General features: G+C 40.2%; 1 protein-coding gene across 1 annotated transcript in view; it reads right to left on the bottom strand.

The window, feature by feature from the left end:
- Positions 1-18,530, bottom strand: part of LOC126467286 (atrial natriuretic peptide-converting enzyme) — a 264,050-nt gene that overhangs the window by 52,861 nt on the left and 192,659 nt on the right. The window contains exon 5 of the mRNA XM_050096450.1: positions 12,587-12,794. Coding sequence (XP_049952407.1) covers positions 12,587-12,794 — 208 coding nt within the window. The remainder of the gene's footprint in view (positions 1-12,586; positions 12,795-18,530) is intronic.

Here is an 18,530-nt window from a genome sequence, read left to right as displayed (position 1 = left end):
GATCAAGCTGTCTTGGGTACATTGAAGAATGACGTTCTAGACTGCCTCCAGTTTAGAGAAAAGCATGAGGAATCTCTATGACATACATGCAAACCTGAAGTGATATTTGATGATGATCCTGTCTTCGAAAATCCAGCACCAAAGCATTCAAAATCTAGAGCTGATCACCCTCCTGATGCTCTTCAAACCAAAAATGTTCTACATTTACCAGAATTTCCTCAATAGGTTACCAAAAATTGCTGTCGATTTCCGGGGTGTTCAGCTAATAAGGCACACACAAGATGCTCCACCTGCAAAGTTTTCCTCTGCCTGAAACATACACGCAACTACTTCAAGCTTTATCATGAGCCGTGAAGACTAAACGAATTAAATTTGTCTTCAGAAGTAAATGTTTATGATAGACCTACTGTATTCTGATTTTTTTTCCCTAATCTACTTTTCTTTTGTTCAGTAGGTATACCTAGGTATAATTTTGTAACAATAAAATGTATTTTTGTAGTAATTTAAATAAAAAAATGGAAATGAGCATATGGCATTGTTGGCCAGAAGGTCCCATCCGGGAAAGTTTGGCCGCCAAGTGCAAGTCTTATTTCAGTCGATGCCACACTGGGCAACTTATGTGCCAGAGATGAGAATGAAATGATGATGAGGACAACAGAACACCCAGTCCCCGAATGGAGAAAATCTCCAACCCAGCCGGGAATCGAATCCAGGCCCGCTTGCATGGGAGGCGAGCACGTTACCACCCAGATAAGCAGGTGGATAATTTAAATAAATAATGCATTGATAAAACTAAAAATAATGTTTCTAGTATTGCTAATAAGCAAATTATGACAGCAAATATAAAAAATTTAAATAAAAATTTTCTCAGGACAGAGGAGGTTAAAAATTGTTTATGGAGAAAAATTGTTTACTGCAAATATTAGTGTCACATATAAATGAAATACAGTCTGAAAAAATTACAATAGTATCTTAACAATAAACTGCTGAAACCTGTCATTTGTTGATGATTTTGTCACAATAAAAGGTTTTTGCAAATATTAGTTTCAGGAAACATCAACCACCAATGCAAATGACTTTAAAAGCTTTGACTGCTTTGGAGTCTTGAAGCAGTTCATGTAGTTTTCCTTATATAGACACTTTCTTCATCCCTCTAATTTCTTCTTTTGTTTGCACTCTGAATTATGTAGCTGAAAACTATTGTTACTGACATTGAACTTGTCCAACTGCCACCAATGGAACAGAAACGAATACCGTCTTAGTCCACGTACTTTTAATATAGTCGTCTCTTGAGCAGCTGCAGAAAGATCTGTCAATTGGAAGCTTTTCCTGGTACTCTCTCTAAATATCCTTGAAATGCATATCACACCAGACCACACCTGCATAAATACTCTGTAAAACATGGTGGAGGGCATGGCACACGGTACATGTCCTATATCATATGTACAAACAATGTACCGAGCGAGGTGGCGCAGTGGTTAGCACACTGGACTCACATTCGGGAGGACGATGGTTCAATCCCACGTCCGGCCATCCTGATTTAGGTTTTCCGTGATTTCCCTAAATCGCTTCCCGTCCTTCCCTGATCCAACGAGACTGATGACCCCGCAGTTTGGTCTCTTCCCACAAAAAACAACAACAACAACAACATGTACTAAAGATGATTTCCTACACCAAATGAAAATAAATAAATATGAGGTGCTAGCGAAAATATCCGAGAACTTCAGTGTACCAGTCAAACCAGTAGCAATATGACATTCTGACACTAGATGTCTTGAGGTACATGTCTTAGTTACTGCGGCACAAAGTTGCATCATCTTTGGTGCACGAGTATGAAAAGGATAGGTTGCTACTTCTATATAGTAGAAATGTTGAGTCACAGAGAGGCACAACACACAGACTACTAAACATGTAAGCTTTTAGCCAAAAATTCGTCTTCTGATTTAGACAAAAAACACACACACGCTCATGCAAAAGCAACTCTGTCACACATGACCACTGTCTCTGGCTGACACGGCCAGACTGCATGCAACTGTGTGTGATGGGAGAAGCAATCTGGGTGGTGGGGAAAAGTATGAGGCCGGGAGGGGGAGGGTTAACAGGATAGGGGTGTTGAAGGCCAAAATGTTGGTTGTGGGAGCATACATGGATGAGGTGGAGAGGGGGTAGAGTAGCAAGGTGCAGTCAGCAAGTTAGACGGGAAAACATCACGTTGGGAAGTGTGCTCGGCAACTGGGTGGTCCAGACATTTCTTGGCCACAGTTTGTCAGTGGCCATTCACATGGGCAGACAGCTTCTTGTTGTCATGCCCAAATAGAATGCAGCACAATGGTTACAGCTTAGCTTGTAGATCGCAAGATTGGTTTAACAAGTATCCTTGCCTATGATGCGTTAGGAGATGCTTGTGACCAGACTGGAGTAGGTGGTGGTGTGATATCAGAGATATCATGAGGCAAGGGGTTGGGATCATAGGTTTTGTAGGGATGGGCGAAGACATTGTATAGATTTGGTGGGTGGTGGAATACCACTGTGAGAGGGGTGGGAAGGATAGTGGGTAGGATGTTTCTCATTGCAGGGAACAATGAGAGGTAGTCAAAATCCTGGCTGAGAATGTGATTCAGTTGCTCCAGTCCTGGGTGGTACTGAGTCATGAGGGGAATGCTCCTCTGTGGCTGGACAGTGGACTTTGGGAGGTGGTGGGTGATGGGAGAGTTGGGGAGGATGCCAACTACATGTGAAATCAACTAGCAGTAGCATACAAAACTTGGGGTTTGAAGATTAATTACCAAAAAACAGAATACTTGACTGATGATTCAGATAAGCTATACATTGAAGGAAAGAAAGTCAAAAAGATAAACACTTTCTGTTATTTGGAATCCATTTTAGAAATCAAGGGAAAATCAGTCAGAAATGAATAAAAGTATTAGTAGCGGATGGAAGGTCACTGTGATGCTTAACTCAGTCTTATGGAGCAGGAATATAATGAACAGAACTAAAAAATTAATATACAAATCCATATTAGAGAGTGTGGTTCTGCATGGAACGGAGACCTGGACAATTAACCTGAAGCACATTAAAAATTACAAGCTCTAGAGATGGACTTCTGGAGAAGATCGGCAAGAACTTCCAGGAAAGAAAAGATAAGGAACACTGAAATAACAAGGAGAATGGAAATAAAAGAAAGAATATATGACATAACGGATAGGAAGAAATTACAGTGGTATGGGCATGTATGACGAATGGAGAAAACCAGAATACCAAAATTGATACTGGAGTGGGGACCAGAGGGGACAAGAAGAAGAGGACGATCTATAACCACCTGGCTCCAAAATGTACAGCACACAATGTGGAGAATGGGCGCAGAGGAAGAGGACACACAAGATCAAAACACCTGGAGAAATATTTTGAAAATATAGTTTAAGAACTTTTATTCTTTGTATTGTAATTTCTGAGTAACTTATTATGTTGGAAATAAGCCTCTGTAATGAGGAAAAGCTCAAAATAATATAATATAATCTGTTTCTGTACAATCGCAGTGTAATTACGGTCAGTGAAGGCCTCAGTGAGATGCTTGGTTTGTTTTGAGAGGGACTGCTTGTCTTACAGGTGCAATGGCCATGGTTGGCTAGACTGTATGGAAGGGACTTCTTCATATGGAATGGGTGGCAGCTGTTGAAGTTGAGGTATTGCTGATGGTTGCTAGGTTTGATATGGACAGACGTACTGATGGAGACATCTTTGAGGTGGCTTGTTGGGTTGGGGAGGACCAGGTGAAGTGAATAGGGGAGGAATGTGGACAGGGTGTCCTCATCTTTGATCCTGATCATGAAGATGTCACCAATGAATCTGAACCAGGCAAGGGATTTGGGATTCTGTATGTTTAGGAATGGTTCCTCTAGATGACCCATGAACAGGTTGGCATAGTACATCTACATCTACATACATACTCCGCAATTCACCATGCGGCGCATGGTGGAGGGTACCTCGTACCACAACTAGCATCTTCTCTCCCTGTTCCATTCCCAAACAGAACGAGGGTAAAATGACTGCCTATATGCCTCTGTACGAGCCCTAATCTCTCTTATCTTATCTTTGTGGTCTTTCCGCGAAATATAATTTGGCGGCAGTAAAATTGTACTGCAGTCAGCCTCAAATGCTGGTTCTCTAAATTTCCCTAGTAACAATTCACGAAAAGAATGCCTTCTTTCCTACAGAGACTCCCACCCGAGTTCCTGAAGCATTTCCGTAACACTCGCGTGATGATCAAACCTACTAGTAACAAATCTAGCAGCCCGCCTCTGAATTGCTTCTATGTCCTCCCTCAATCTGACCTGATAGGGATCCCAAACGCTCGAGCAGTACTCAAGAATAGGTCGTATTAGTGTTTTATAAGTGGTCTCCTTTACAGACGAACCACATCTTCCCAAAATTCTACCAATGAACCGAAGACAACTATCCGCCTTCCCCACAACTGCCATTACATGCTTGTCTCACTTCAGATTGCTCTGCAATGTTATGCCCAAATATTTAATCGATGTGACTGTGTCAAGCGCTACACTACTAATGGAGTATTCAAACATTGCGGGATTCTTTTTCCTATTCACCTGCATTAATTTACATTTATCTATATTTAGAGTTAGCTGTCATTCTTTACACCAATCACAAATCCTGTCCAAGTCATCTTGTATCCTCCTACAGTCACTCAACAACGACACCTTCCCGTACACCACAGCATCATCAGCAAACAGCCGCACATTGCTACCCACCCTATCCAAAAAATCATTTATGTAGACAGAAAACAACGGTGGACCTACCACACTTCCCTGGGGCACTCCAGATGATACCCTCACCTCGGATGAACACTCCCCATCGAGGAAAATGTACTGGGTTCTATTACTTAAGAAGTCTTCAAGCCACTCACATATTTGGGAACCAATCCCATATGCTCGTACCTTAATTAGGAGTCTGCATTGGGGCACCAAGTCAAACTCTTTCCGGAAGTCAAGGAATATGGCATCCATCTGATACCCTTCATCCATGGTTCACAAGATATCGTGTGAAAAGAGGGTGAGCTGCATTTCGCAGGAGTGATGCTTTCTAAAGCCGTGCTGATGCATGGACAGCAATTTCTCTGTCTCAAGTAAATTCATTATATTCAAACTGAGAATATGTTCGAGAATCCTGCAACAAACAGATAGTATGTGCCGTGTGGGCACCCTTCAAAAGAGAAGTAATTGTTGGTAAAGATATAGTTGGCCATGGTGACCAGAAAGGAGTCTGTATGTTTGGAATCTGTCGGGCATTCAATAGCAGCAAGATCATGGGCATTAGGGATGTTAGTGTAAAGGGAGGTGGCAAGGCTGAAGATGTTGGTGCATGAGAGCAGAGATTCTTTCAGTTGCACCACAGTGACCAGATGCATGGGGTATCTTGGATGATTGGGTTTATGGGTTTTAGAAAGCATGTAAAAGGTAGGAGTGCAGGGAGTGGTAGGGGTGAGGAAAGAGATAGACTCCGGGGAGAGGTTCTGGGATGGGCCTAAAGATTTGAGGAAAGACTGGAGACCCTGCTGGATTTCTGGAATGGGTTCACTGTGGAAGGGTCTGTAGGTGGGCAAATCTGACAGCTGGCAGAGTCCCTCCACCAAGTAATCCTTGCAGTTCAAAACAACAGTGGTGAAGCCTTTGTCAGCAGGTAGGATTATAAGGCCAGGATCAGTTTTTATGTAGTGGATAGTGATTCTTTATGTGAATGTAGGTTAGCTTGCATGTTGAGGGATTTGGGGTATGATGATGAGGCAAGGTTGGAGATTAAGAAATTTTGGAAAGTTAATCAGAGGTGATTTGGGGGCAGTGGGGATGGATCATAGTTGGATGGAGGAGTGAACTGAATCAGGCAGGGTTCAAAATTAGTCTTTGGTTGAGTCTGATTTATAGGGTTGGTGGCAAAAGAGTGTTTCCACTGTAAAACTAACCTCCCATCTGCATCTAGCTGCCCTACCCTCTCTCCACCTCATCCCTGTATGCTCTCAAAGGCAGCGCTTTACCATCCCTAACTGCTACCTACTATCCCGTTCCCTCCCAGCCTCTTCCTTACTCCCCATCCCCGTCCCTCATCCAGATTGCTTCTTGGATCATGTGCAGTTGCTTGCAGTCTGGCCTTAGCAGCCAGAGACAGTGGTCATACGTATGAGAGCTGCTTTTGCATGAATATATATATATATATATATATATATATATATATATATATATATGGTTATAATAGAGGGAAACATTCCACGTAGGAAATAAATATCTAAAAACAAAGATGATTTGACTTACCAAATGAAAGTGCTGGCAGGTCGACAGACACACGAACAACCACAAACATACACACAAAATTCAAGCTTTCGCAACAAACTGTTGCCTCATCAGGAAAGAGGGAAGGAGAGGGAAAGACGAAAGGAAGTGGGTTTTAAGGGAGAGGGTAAGGAGTCATTCCAATCCCGGGAACGGAAAGACTTACCTTAGGGGGAAAAAAGGACGGGTATACACTCGCACACACACACACACACACACACACACATATCCATCCACACATATACAGACACAAGCAGACATATTTAAAGACAAAGAGTCTGTCGACCTGCTAGCACTTTCATTTGGTAAGTCAAATCATCTTTTTTTATATATATATATATATATATATATATATATATATATATATATATATATATATATATATATATAAACAAAGATGATGTGACTTACCATACGAAAGTGCTGGCAGGTCGATAGAAACACATACATACACACAAAATTGAAGCTTTCGCAACGAACTGTTGCCTCGTCAGGAAAGAGGGAAGGAGAGGGAAAGACGAAAGGAAGTGGGTTTTAAGGGAGAGGGTAAGGAGTCATTCCAATCCCGGGAGCAGAAAGACTTACCTTAGGGGGAAAAAAGGACGGGTATACACACTCGCACACACACACACACACACACACACACACACACACACACACACATATCCATCCACACATATACAGACACAAGCAGACATATTTAAATATTTCTGCTTGTGTCTGTATATGTGTGGATGGATATGTGTGTGTGTGTGCGAGTGTATACCCGTCCTTTTTTGTCTTTCCTGATGAGGCAACAGTTTGTTGCGAAAGCTAGAATTTTGTGTGTATGTATGTGTCTGTCTGTGTTTCTATCGACCTGCCAGCGCTTTCGTATGGTAAGTCACATCATCTTTGTTTTTAAATATATTTTTCCCACGTGGAATGTTTCCCTCTATTATATATATATATATATATATATATATATATATATATATATATATATATATATATATATATATATATATATATATATATATATATATATCTCTGTGTGTGTGTGTGTGTGTGTGTGTGTGTGTGTTTTTGTCTAAATCAGAAGAATGCTTGTTGGCCAAAAGCTTACTTGTTTAGCAGTCTTTTTGTTGTGCCTGCCTGTGACTTAATATTTCCGCTATATGGTGAGTAGCAATTTGTCCTTTTCATAATATTGTCAGGACATGTTTCAGTGCTTCTCAAAATTGTGAAATGGGTAATGTGAAGGAGTTACAGTTTTGCATCAGATTTTGCAACTTAAACCCACTGCATGCTGACAGAGGCATTTTGTGAGAGTGCATTGAGTCAAGCAAGAGCATTTGAGTGGAATTGCTTCAAGGAAGGCTGAGAATCTGCAGAAGATGACAAACATTCTGATCGACTGTCAAATTGTACAACAGCGGAAATGATCATGAAAGCACATGATGTGATTGACAAAGACCGTAGGCAAACAATTTGCAATGTTTGTAACAGACTTGGGCTGTCATAAAGTACACATAAACAAATTCTAGCTGATGAACTGAACTCAGAGACAAATTGCAGTGAAGTCTGTCCCTCACCTTCTCAGCTTCGACCAATGAAAACTGAATTCATAAATGCATTGAGCTGCAACAAAAAGTTTGAGTGTGTCCTAAATTCTTATCCAGAGTCATAAAAGGTGATGAACCTTGTGTCTATGATTATAACCCTGAAATGAAGCAGGACTCATCACAATGGAAAATGGCTGAAAATACCTCGACAAGTTCGCAGCAGCAAGAAGTCAAAGCTGATTTTTTTTTTTTTTTTTAACTTTTGAGGAATAGCGCATAAGAAGTTTGTTCCACCTGGTCAGGCTGTCAACAGGCAGTTCCACTGTGATATTTTGAGGTGACTGAGGGAAAATGTTTAGTGCAAATGCCCAGAGTTGTGGAAAAAGGAAGACAGGTTGGTGCACCATGACAACACACCTTGCTCACTTTGAAGGAATTCCTGGCCAAAAAGTACTTGGTAACAGTCCTTCACCCATGCTACTCACCAGACCTAGACCTGAGCAACTTCCACTTGCTTCCAAAGATAAAAATCACATCAAAAGGGCGATGTTTTGACTCGTCTGAAGACATCCGTGTGGAATCGCAACTGGTCCTGGACACCCTTCCCTCTGTGGACTTACAGGAGTGCTTCCAAAAATGGGAACACTGCTAGGATAGTTGCATACATGCACAAGGTGACTGGTTTGAAGGTGCTGGAGGACATTAGGAAGTAAGTATAGTTTTCTGATTTTTACAATGAAACTTTCGGATATTTTGGGTAACACTTTGTACTTAGCATGGTGCCATGTGTTAGGGTTTTTTCGCATTCCAATAGAGTATGGAGTTCAGAGAGAATGATTGCTTAACACATTGACTGCTACTTAGTTAGTGATGGATGGTTCACTGCCAGGCCATGCACATGTTATTAGGCATGAGGCTACATGGCGTCAGGCATGTGGCTCAAATAACTCTGTGCATGCTGTAATTAGTTTAATACTGTCCTTCCAATCTCTGTGTGATGGGAATGATACATATGAGCTCTAGGCTCTTCACTTAATGCTAGTTCTTCAAAGATTGTGTAAGTAAGCTTTTGCAGGGTAGTTTACATCTGTCTGCCAGTTTAATTTTTTCAGCATCTCTATGACACTCCAGCAAGGGCCAAAGAAACCTGTGATTGTTGAAGCTGATATTTACTGTATGCATTGAATATCACCTGTTAGTCTTATTTGGTGTGGGGCATGTGTACTTGAGCAATTTGTAAGATGAGATACATGTGATTTATAAGCGGCCTCCTTTTGTAGACTGACTCCATTTTCACAGTATCCCGTCAGTAAACCAAAGTTTGCTACATGTCTAACCTACCACTGAACCTATATGATCATTCCATTTTGTATTCCTATACCCAAGTATTATGAGGCTGCTGTATCATATGAGCACATATAATCACCCACAATACAACATGTTTGCAATAGGGAACAAAACTGTATTCTCCATGGCATTAGTTTTAGAATGAAACATATGCTTCATAATCTCTTTTGGAGGACCCTTCTGGATAGGCATGCATTTAGCAAACCACTTCTGGGATTCAGTGAGGTGCACCAACCCTGGTTCGAATCTGCCCAGTGGGTTAACAATGAGGGCCAGTGTGCCAGCCAGTCTGAATTTGGTTTTTAGGCAGCTTCCCACATCTTACTAGGTGAATACTGGTCTCATACCTCCATCCTGTCTCAGTTACATGATTCACAAACATTTATAAAACATTTGCACACTTTCCCATGGGATAACACTAGATGTACAGTAGCAGTACATAAATTCCATCCTGGCAGGTGGGTGAAAGGGGTGGTGTTGGGAAGGGCATCTGTCCGCCTTCTACCACTAACATTGCCAAATCCAATAATTAAAATTTGACTCTGTGAAGACTGGGAGCCCATTCAAGCTTCTTTTTTTTTTACTGAAAATACTTTCCAAAATATTCAAACCTAGTTGAGATACTTCAGCTTCAGACCACAAAATAGGAAAACTAAATGAATAAAATGGAAATATAAAATTTTTGCAAGCATATTAACATTAAATGAAAGTAAAATGTTATTGATTTTTCAAGTATCCAAGTATAATGATTTATGCTTTATGAGATAGCAGTGGATTTTGGAAATGAAAATACCAGAACACTAATTTACTTTTTAGTTTCAGTCATGAAAGACTCTTGACGATATTCTGAAACAAATGTTAATTGAGGGCAAAAAAGTATTCATTTCTCAGGAATATGTAATATAGACAAATTTGATTTCCACCCTAGTCACCTAGTACAAATCTTTTTAGACAAATGGATATACATACTACAACCATGAAGTACATTTATATTCTTATAAACACAATTTGCAGCTAATAACCTTTTTCGTATACATAAATATACATCAAATTAACATACACTGTATATAACTCTGCTTTAGCCAAGGGAAGGAAGGAGTGCAGTATGTAATCATAAAAATGTTTGACTATCAAATGATAGAGCACAGCAATCAGTCGTCCTTTTCTTGCAGGGTTTATTTGTCAAATTCTAGATTTCTGCTAGTGCCTAGCCATTATCAATGCACCATTTCATAGTATCAGTGCATGTTCTAATACATCAGTCCTCTGTTGTTCAGGTGTCTGTCACAGTTTTTCAACACTACTGTATAATGATTATACAGTAGTCTTGAAATAACTGTGGCAGACACCCAACCAACAGGGGAGTAATGTACTAGAACATACATTGATACTATGAAATGGTGCATTGATAATGGCTAGGCACTAGCCAAAAACTTGATTTCCTGAATAAAACCTGCAAGAAAAGGATGACTGATTGCTCAGCTCTATTATTTGAAAGTCATATCACAGCCATTGAGTTCACCCATGTTCCTAATGGCAGATAGCCTAATGAATACAATATGTGATCAAAGGTACCCGAACACCTGGCTGGAAATGGCTTACAAGTTAATGGTGCTCTCCATCAGTAATGCTGGAATTCAGTAATTCAGTATGGTGTTGGCCCACCCTTAGCCTTGATGACAGCTTCCACTCTCGCAAGTATATGTTCAATCAGGTGCTGGAAGGTTTTTGGGAAATGGCAGCCCATTCTTCACTGAGTGCTGCACTGAGGAGAGGTATTGATGTTGGTCGGTGAGGCCTGGCACAAAGTCAGCATTCCAAAACATCCCAAAGGTGTTCTATAGGATTCAGGTAAGGACTCTGTGCAGGCCAGTCCATTACAGGGATGTTATTGTCGTGTAACCACTCTGCCACAGGCCGTGCATTATGAACAGTTCCTCAATCGTGTTGAGAAATGCAATCGTCATGTCTGAATTGCTCTTCAGCAGTGAGAAGGAAGCAGGTGCTTAAAACATCAATATAGGTTTGTGCTGTGATAGTGGCATGCAAAACAACACGGCGTGCAAGACCCCTCCATGAAAAACACAACCACATCATAACACCACCGCCTCTGAATTTTACTTTTGGCATTACACACACTGGCAGACAACGTTCACCAGGCATTCGCCATACCCACACCCTGCCATCGGATTGCCACATTGTGCACCATGATTTGTAACTCCACACAACATTTTTCCACTGTTCAATCATCCAATGTTTACACTCCTTACATCAAGCGAGGTGTCATTCAGCATTTACCAGCATGATGTGCAACTTATGAGCAGCCCCTCAACCATGAAATCCAAGTTTTCTCACCTCCTGCCTAACTGTCATAGTACTTGCTGTGGATCCTGATGCAGTTTGGAACTCCTGTGTGATGGTGTGGATATATGTCTGCCTGTTAAACATTATGACCTCTTCAACTGTCAGCAGTCTCTGTCAGTCTGCAGACGAGGTTGGCCTGTTTGTTTTTGTGCTGTATGTGTCCCTTCATGTTTCCACTTCACTATCACATCAGAAACAGTGTACCTAGGGATGTTTTGGGGTGTGGAAGTCTCGTGTACAGACATGTGACATAAGTGGCACCCAATCACCCGACCATGTTTGAGGTCCGTGAGTTCCACAGAGTGCCCCATTCTGCTCTCTCGTGATGTCTAATGACTACTGAGGTTGCTCATATGGATTACCTGGCAGTTGGTGGCAGCATTATGCACCTAATATGAAAAACATATGTTTTTGGGGGTGTTCAGATACTTTTGATCACATGGTGTATTTATTTATACAGTACCCCAAGTGTCTGGAGGGCTCAAAAATGATTGCACACTATTTGTTCTTGGAAATTTCTACTAGGTATGCTGAAGTAATCTGATTTATGAGGCAGTCAAGCCAGCCCTCATTTTCTGGACTATTTTTCCTATCATTGTGCATGATCCATTTATGTTTTCTATTTCCTGTTTTTATTTTGATGCATGAACCACTTTGAAAGCTCAGGATTTAACATCTCATTTTTTTATATGGCAACCAAGATAAGTTTTTGCTTCTCTTTGGTGTAGGGGGGTATTATTTAGATAAGTGATATTATGAGTTCATTTCAGTTAGTCTAGTTACTATAAATTATATATATGGTAAGCTTAATGAACTCCAATGTCTGACAATCTAAGTGAATGTTGCGCCTATTAATTTCCACAGGAACGATTTAGTCTGCAATATTCCTGTTTCCCTCCCCTGCCACGTTCCTTAAACTTTGCAAACTCAGCTTCCTCTTTGTGCCATTAACAAAAATAAATTAAGAAGTATAACAACTTGACAATATTTTACCTGAAAACGATGATGTTGTCACGCACCTCTTGTATCGACTTATGCCCAAAGATGTTTGGATAAGATGTTCTGTTGTACGGCATCTTTGAGCAGTACTCTAGTTCAAGTGCTGCACATCTTCTTGGAGGTGCAGGGGTTGTGGATGGTGGTAATACTGGCAGACTTGCAGTTGTGGGTGTTGTGGTAGATGTCAGTGCTGCAGTACTTTCTGTAAAAAAAATTACAGTTGCAATGTCTGAATATATATAATATAAATAATTATAGTGCACACTAAACCAAACCAATCCCTCTTAGCACCCAGGCCCTGCCTTATTAACTCAAAAATGTTCAAATGTGTGTGAAATCTTGTGGGACTTAACTGCTAAGGTCATCAGTCCCTAAGCTTACACACTACTTAACCTATATTATCCTAAGGACAAACACACACACCCATGCCCGAGGGAGGACTCGAACCTCCGCCGGGATCAGCCGCACAGTCCATGACTGCAGCGCCTAGACTGCTCGGCTAATCCCGGGCGGCCCTTATTAACTTATTACATCTGCCACATCCTACCAGTACTCCCTCACAGCACATCACAACAATCAGAACTTTTTTTTTTTAAAAAAAAACATTATTGTCAATCTGTTGAGCAAAAATCTCAATTTCACAAATGTTTCAGTCCTTTCCAAATATGTCATCTTCAGCCCCAAACACAAATTCTGTCATGGTGATCTGGCCAAAGATCTGATCTCCCCCACTAGTGCCCATCCACCCACTAGTTATCTGCTCATATGAATTCCTTACTATTACTCTGGCCTCACCTTGTTTACACAGGCCTCCTTCCAAGAAGAAATCCTCTTGGTGGAGATGAGATAACCCATACATAACCTTCAGATTGACCCAAATTTGATAACATTCCCTGAAGACAAAGGCTCCACCACTGTTGTTGTGTACCACATTGATTACCTGACAGAAAGTATCCACCAACTGTCTACATCTTCTTCTTATAAGCACTACCTCAGTGATCACATTCCAGAAGTCCAGCATTATTTCCAGTAGTTACTCAAACTCCTGGGCTCATCCCAGAACATCTTCCCAGAACCCATCTCTTTTCTCATTCCAACTATTCCCTGCACATTCACCTTCTACTTGCTTAACAAAGTCCATAAATGTATCCTGGTTACCGTGCTCCCAAGGAAAGGGTTTGCATAATCAACCTCAAGTTCTTGCTGTTTTGTTTTATAACAAACAAAAAGTGAAACTATCTGTTCAGTGTGGCAAGAAGTATTTGGAAAATCATTTTAATTGTCTTGTTGACCAACACCTCCCACCCATCACCCACACCCAAGTTCCCCATATCAAGGCCACAAACCAGTTTCTTCATAATCTCTCAACCATCTGCACCCTATTACCAATTGGATCCCTCTTTATCAAAGTTGATGCCACTTCCTTATACATCAAAATTCCTGATACCCATGGACTTGGTAGCATTGAACACTCTCCCACTATCTTACTGGCTCCCACCACCACATTCCTACACCTTACCAACTGTAGCCTTACCCATAATTATTTCTTCTTTGGGGAAGAAAAAAATGTCACAGGCGTATATGACAACCTATTTAGGGGCCATCCAGAGAAAAATTTTCCTGCACCACCAATATGCTAAATTCCTTAACTGGTTCTGGTTCACTGATGATATTATCATAATCTGAACCTGGATGATATCTTCATGATCTGGCCAACACACACTATCTTCATGGCTCCACAGCCTCAGCACTTTTTCTCCTATTAGCTTCATCTAATCCTACTCAGCCCAGCAACCTTCCCGGACATGGACCTCTCTGATGGCTCCATAAAAACCTCTGTCCATGTCAAGCCCACTAAACACTAACAGTACCTCCAATTTGACAGCTACTATTGCTTCCACACTAAAAAGTATCTTCCATACAGTGTGGTCACCTGTGAATGTTGAATCTACAGTATGAGCAATGTTTTGCCCCGTATCTAAAGTTCTTACTTTGGCTTTCACAGACAGACACAGCTCTCCAAACTAGTCTGCAAAGAGATCTCTTGCCATATTCACACAAGCCCTTTAATGGAAGAAGTTAACCTGGGGTCCAAGCTACCTACCATCAGTCCAGGACGCGTGGAACATCCTACCAACACTTCTTCCCAACTCTCCCAAAACGGTAATCTGCTGTCCATCCAATCTATGAAATGTCATGGTCCATTCTTGTGACATATCTGTGTGTAAGACCAAGGTGTGAAACTTTGCCCTATGCACGCACGCTCAGCACATGCACAAAGCAGATTCTGTCACAGGAATGTCCTATCCTACCACAGGCAGTGCCACTTGTGAAAACAGTCATGTCATATATCATATCAACTCTGCTGTGATTTATGTTCTTTTGTGGCCATCAGCCAACTATACACCCAAATGAATGGCCTCTGCTGAGGTCAGAGTTGACCACCTAGTGACAGAACATGCTGCCGAGCACAACTTATTCAATTTCAATAGCCGCTTCATAAGCTGTGTCATCTGGATTCTGTAATCTCATGCTAACTCGAATTTGAACATGTTCCAGCTTGTTGCACATGATGCTGCACTTATACGTGACCCTATATAAATCTTTAGTCAGTGCATTTCTAGCTTTCAATTGTGCATGTGGCATTACAGAAACATTATGGCATAGTGGCAAGGTTTGTGTATTTTTAAAAGGGACAGTGAAACATCAGATAACTAGTTACAAATTAACCTCAGTTCAACAAGTTCTTTCCATTTGTTTTATAACAAACAAGAAGTGAAACTATCCGTTCAGTGTGGCAAGAACTACTTGGAAATCATTTTAATGCTTCAGAGTTCAAAGACATTCTTGAATTTTGTGCTAATAAACTACAAAAATGTTTATTGAGGAGTGATTAATTATGAACTCATAGAGCTCTCTGTTATATTTCTTGGAGAAGATATGAATAAGAAATTAAAAATCTGATCCCTTTTTGCAGTGCCTCAAGCAAAGTGAGTGGCAGGAGCAATTTATTGTCTACAAATGTTCTGATTATGATCAGAACTAAAACTGTGCATGGCAGATGAAACTGCTTTAAAAGCTGTTTCATAGCTTATCGAAGTAATTTATGTTAAACCATGGCTCTTGTGAAGTGCAGCTGTCAAAGCACCTAATCAGAATCAAATGTTCGTACAATCGGCCCCATATTTAGGTAATGTTATGCCAAAAGGCTCATTAATTTTTTTTGTCCTCCCCCCTCCCCCAATAACAAACTTAGGAAACCGTCCAAAAAAAAAAAAAAAAAAATAAAATAATATATATATATATATATATATATATATATATATATATATATATATATATATATATATATATATATATATATATTTTATTAGAAGGAAACATTCCACATGGGAAAAAATATATCTAAAAACAAAGATGATGTGACTTACCAAACGAAAGTGCTGGCACGTCGATAGACACACAAACAAACACAAACATACACACAAAATTCTAGCTTTCGCAACCAACGGTTGCCTCGTCAGGAAAGAGGGAAGGAGAGGGAAAAGACGAAAGGATGTGGGTTTTAAGGGAGAGGGTAAGGAGTCATTCCAATCCTGGGAGCGGAAAGACTTACCTTAGGGGGAAAAAAGGACGGGTATACACTCCCACACACACACATATCCATCCACACATATACAGACACAAGCAGACATATGTAAATATGTCTGCTTACCTTACCTTAGGGGGAAAAAAGGACAGGTATACACTCGCACACACACACACACACACACACACACATATCCATCCACACATATACAGACACAAGCAGACATATTTAAATATGTCTGCTTGTGTCTGTATATGTGTGAATGGATATGTGTGTGTGTGCGAGTGTATACCCGTCCTTTTTTCCCCCTAAGGTAAGTCTTTCCGCTCCCAGGATTGGAATGACTCCTTACCCTCTTTCCTGATGAGGCAACAGTTTGTTGCGAAAGCTTGAATTTTGTGTGTGTGTTTGTGTTTGTTTGTGTGTCTATCGACCTGCCAGCGCTTTCACACACACATATATATATATATATATATATATATATATATATATATATATATATATATAATAAATTGTATGGAATTATGGTAAGCAACTTTGAGTTCAGAGTATAAAGATTGGTTGCAGCATGTCAAAAATTTGGAAACATAGTGTTATTAACCACACAGACATACACACAAAGTATAACTCAGTAGGGGAAAGAAAAGTGCATCAACAAAGAATGTCAGTAGTTCAATGGCTTTCTTCTTGTCATGTTATCTGCAAACACATTTATCGCATCCTCAAAGTCTAGTTTCACAGTCAGACCATTTTCTATTGTTAGTTCACCAAGGTGATTCAAATGCTCCAAGTTTGAGAAGCGCACAAGTAGTTCTTAACCATTCCAAAAAACTGAGTATGATCATTCAGCAGAGCAGTTTGTAGTATGCTCAAATAAATTTGAAGCACAATTCTGATGTTTGGAGGAATATCAAACAGATATTTCTCTCTTAGTATTTTATTTAAGACAGGCAAAGGAGGACTTCTCATATTTAGCACTCAAAAGGAAGCTTTCGAGATAGACATGTTCTGTTCCAGAAGACTCCTCTGACTGAGTAAACATGCTGCAATTGTTTTGAAGTGTCATAGACTTCATCAGTGTCTATTTCCATCAAACTGGGCAAGAATGAGAACTTTTTACAACACTCTTTGTAGACACCAAGGTGCTTATTAAGCTCTCTGGATAGTCTGTAAAATAATAGGTCTCCAGTATGTCACCACCAGATTTGGAAATGACAGTTTCAATTTCTGATTGAGACTCCCTCACCAAGGAACTTCTTTTGTTTCTTCACAGGTTTTTCTTCAGTTTCATTGATTTGTACAAGTTGTATAGTCTCCTGTTTCACTCTCCCCCAACTTTTTGTACACTTCAAAAGACACTATCAGTCTCATCTATGAAAGTTAGAAGTAAAGTATGAGTTTCGCTACTGCAGGTATGTCAACTTCTTCTGACTGTAGTGTTGTACTCACTACATTGAAATGTTCCAAAATACTCCTTCCATTGTAGCCATGAATGCAATATCTTTAGAGCTAAGCTTTTGCAATATCCCTGTTGGTTCTAATTTAATCATAGCTTTCTTGCTTTTCTCCTCAGTAATGCACCTGAAAGCTTTACTGACTTTGTCTCAGTTAGCATTTATGCTTTTTCAGGCTGCTTCTTGAGATGACCATCTTGTAATGCAGAGAGACTTTAAAGTTTCCACCTTCAAAAATTGACTGTAGAATTTTCCAGAGTTCCATTGATGCCCAAAAAATTATACATTTTTGTAGCAGGTCAGAAAATGTGGTAGCTATGTTACAGCATGTGGCTGCACTGGGTCCACCAGATTCAGGGAATGAGTGGAACAGGGGATGAAAAATGCCAATGGATTGAAGGACTTGATTTGGGCTTGCAGGCCAGAGTAGATTCCCACTATATTTGCAGGAGTAGCATAACTTTGGTCATGACAGTTGATAATATCTAATTCATGGGAGTTGAGAAGCTTAAATACTGCATCGATCAATTCATTTCCAGTATGCCCAGCATCTCTCATAAACTCTACAAACCATTTTTGTGGTACATCATCTTTATTCACATATCGTGAAATGAAACTTGACTGATCAGTGTGGAACATCAGTGGTAGCGTCCAGAATAATGGAGAAATATTTTGCATCAACTAACTCCTTTATGATCTCTTTTGTGACAGTCTTCCCCACATTATTTATAATTACTTCATAAGTGCTAATTGCTAAATAATAGGTGTTTCCTTTAGCCAGGTTTACTTACTTGGTTATGTGACCTGCTAAGAATGTATCATATTCAGCTGTCAGATCTAAACACATCATAAAATTACCATCTCTTAAGGAACCAAACTGTTCTTCATCTACATG

The sequence above is a fragment of the Schistocerca serialis genome, chromosome 1, assembly GCF_023864345.2.
Source record: "Schistocerca serialis cubense isolate TAMUIC-IGC-003099 chromosome 1, iqSchSeri2.2, whole genome shotgun sequence".
In the NCBI taxonomy this organism is placed as follows: domain Eukaryota; kingdom Metazoa; phylum Arthropoda; class Insecta; order Orthoptera; family Acrididae; genus Schistocerca; species Schistocerca serialis.
The sequence above is the reverse complement of the archived record's forward strand: the minus strand, read 5'-3'. Positions and strand labels throughout refer to the sequence as shown.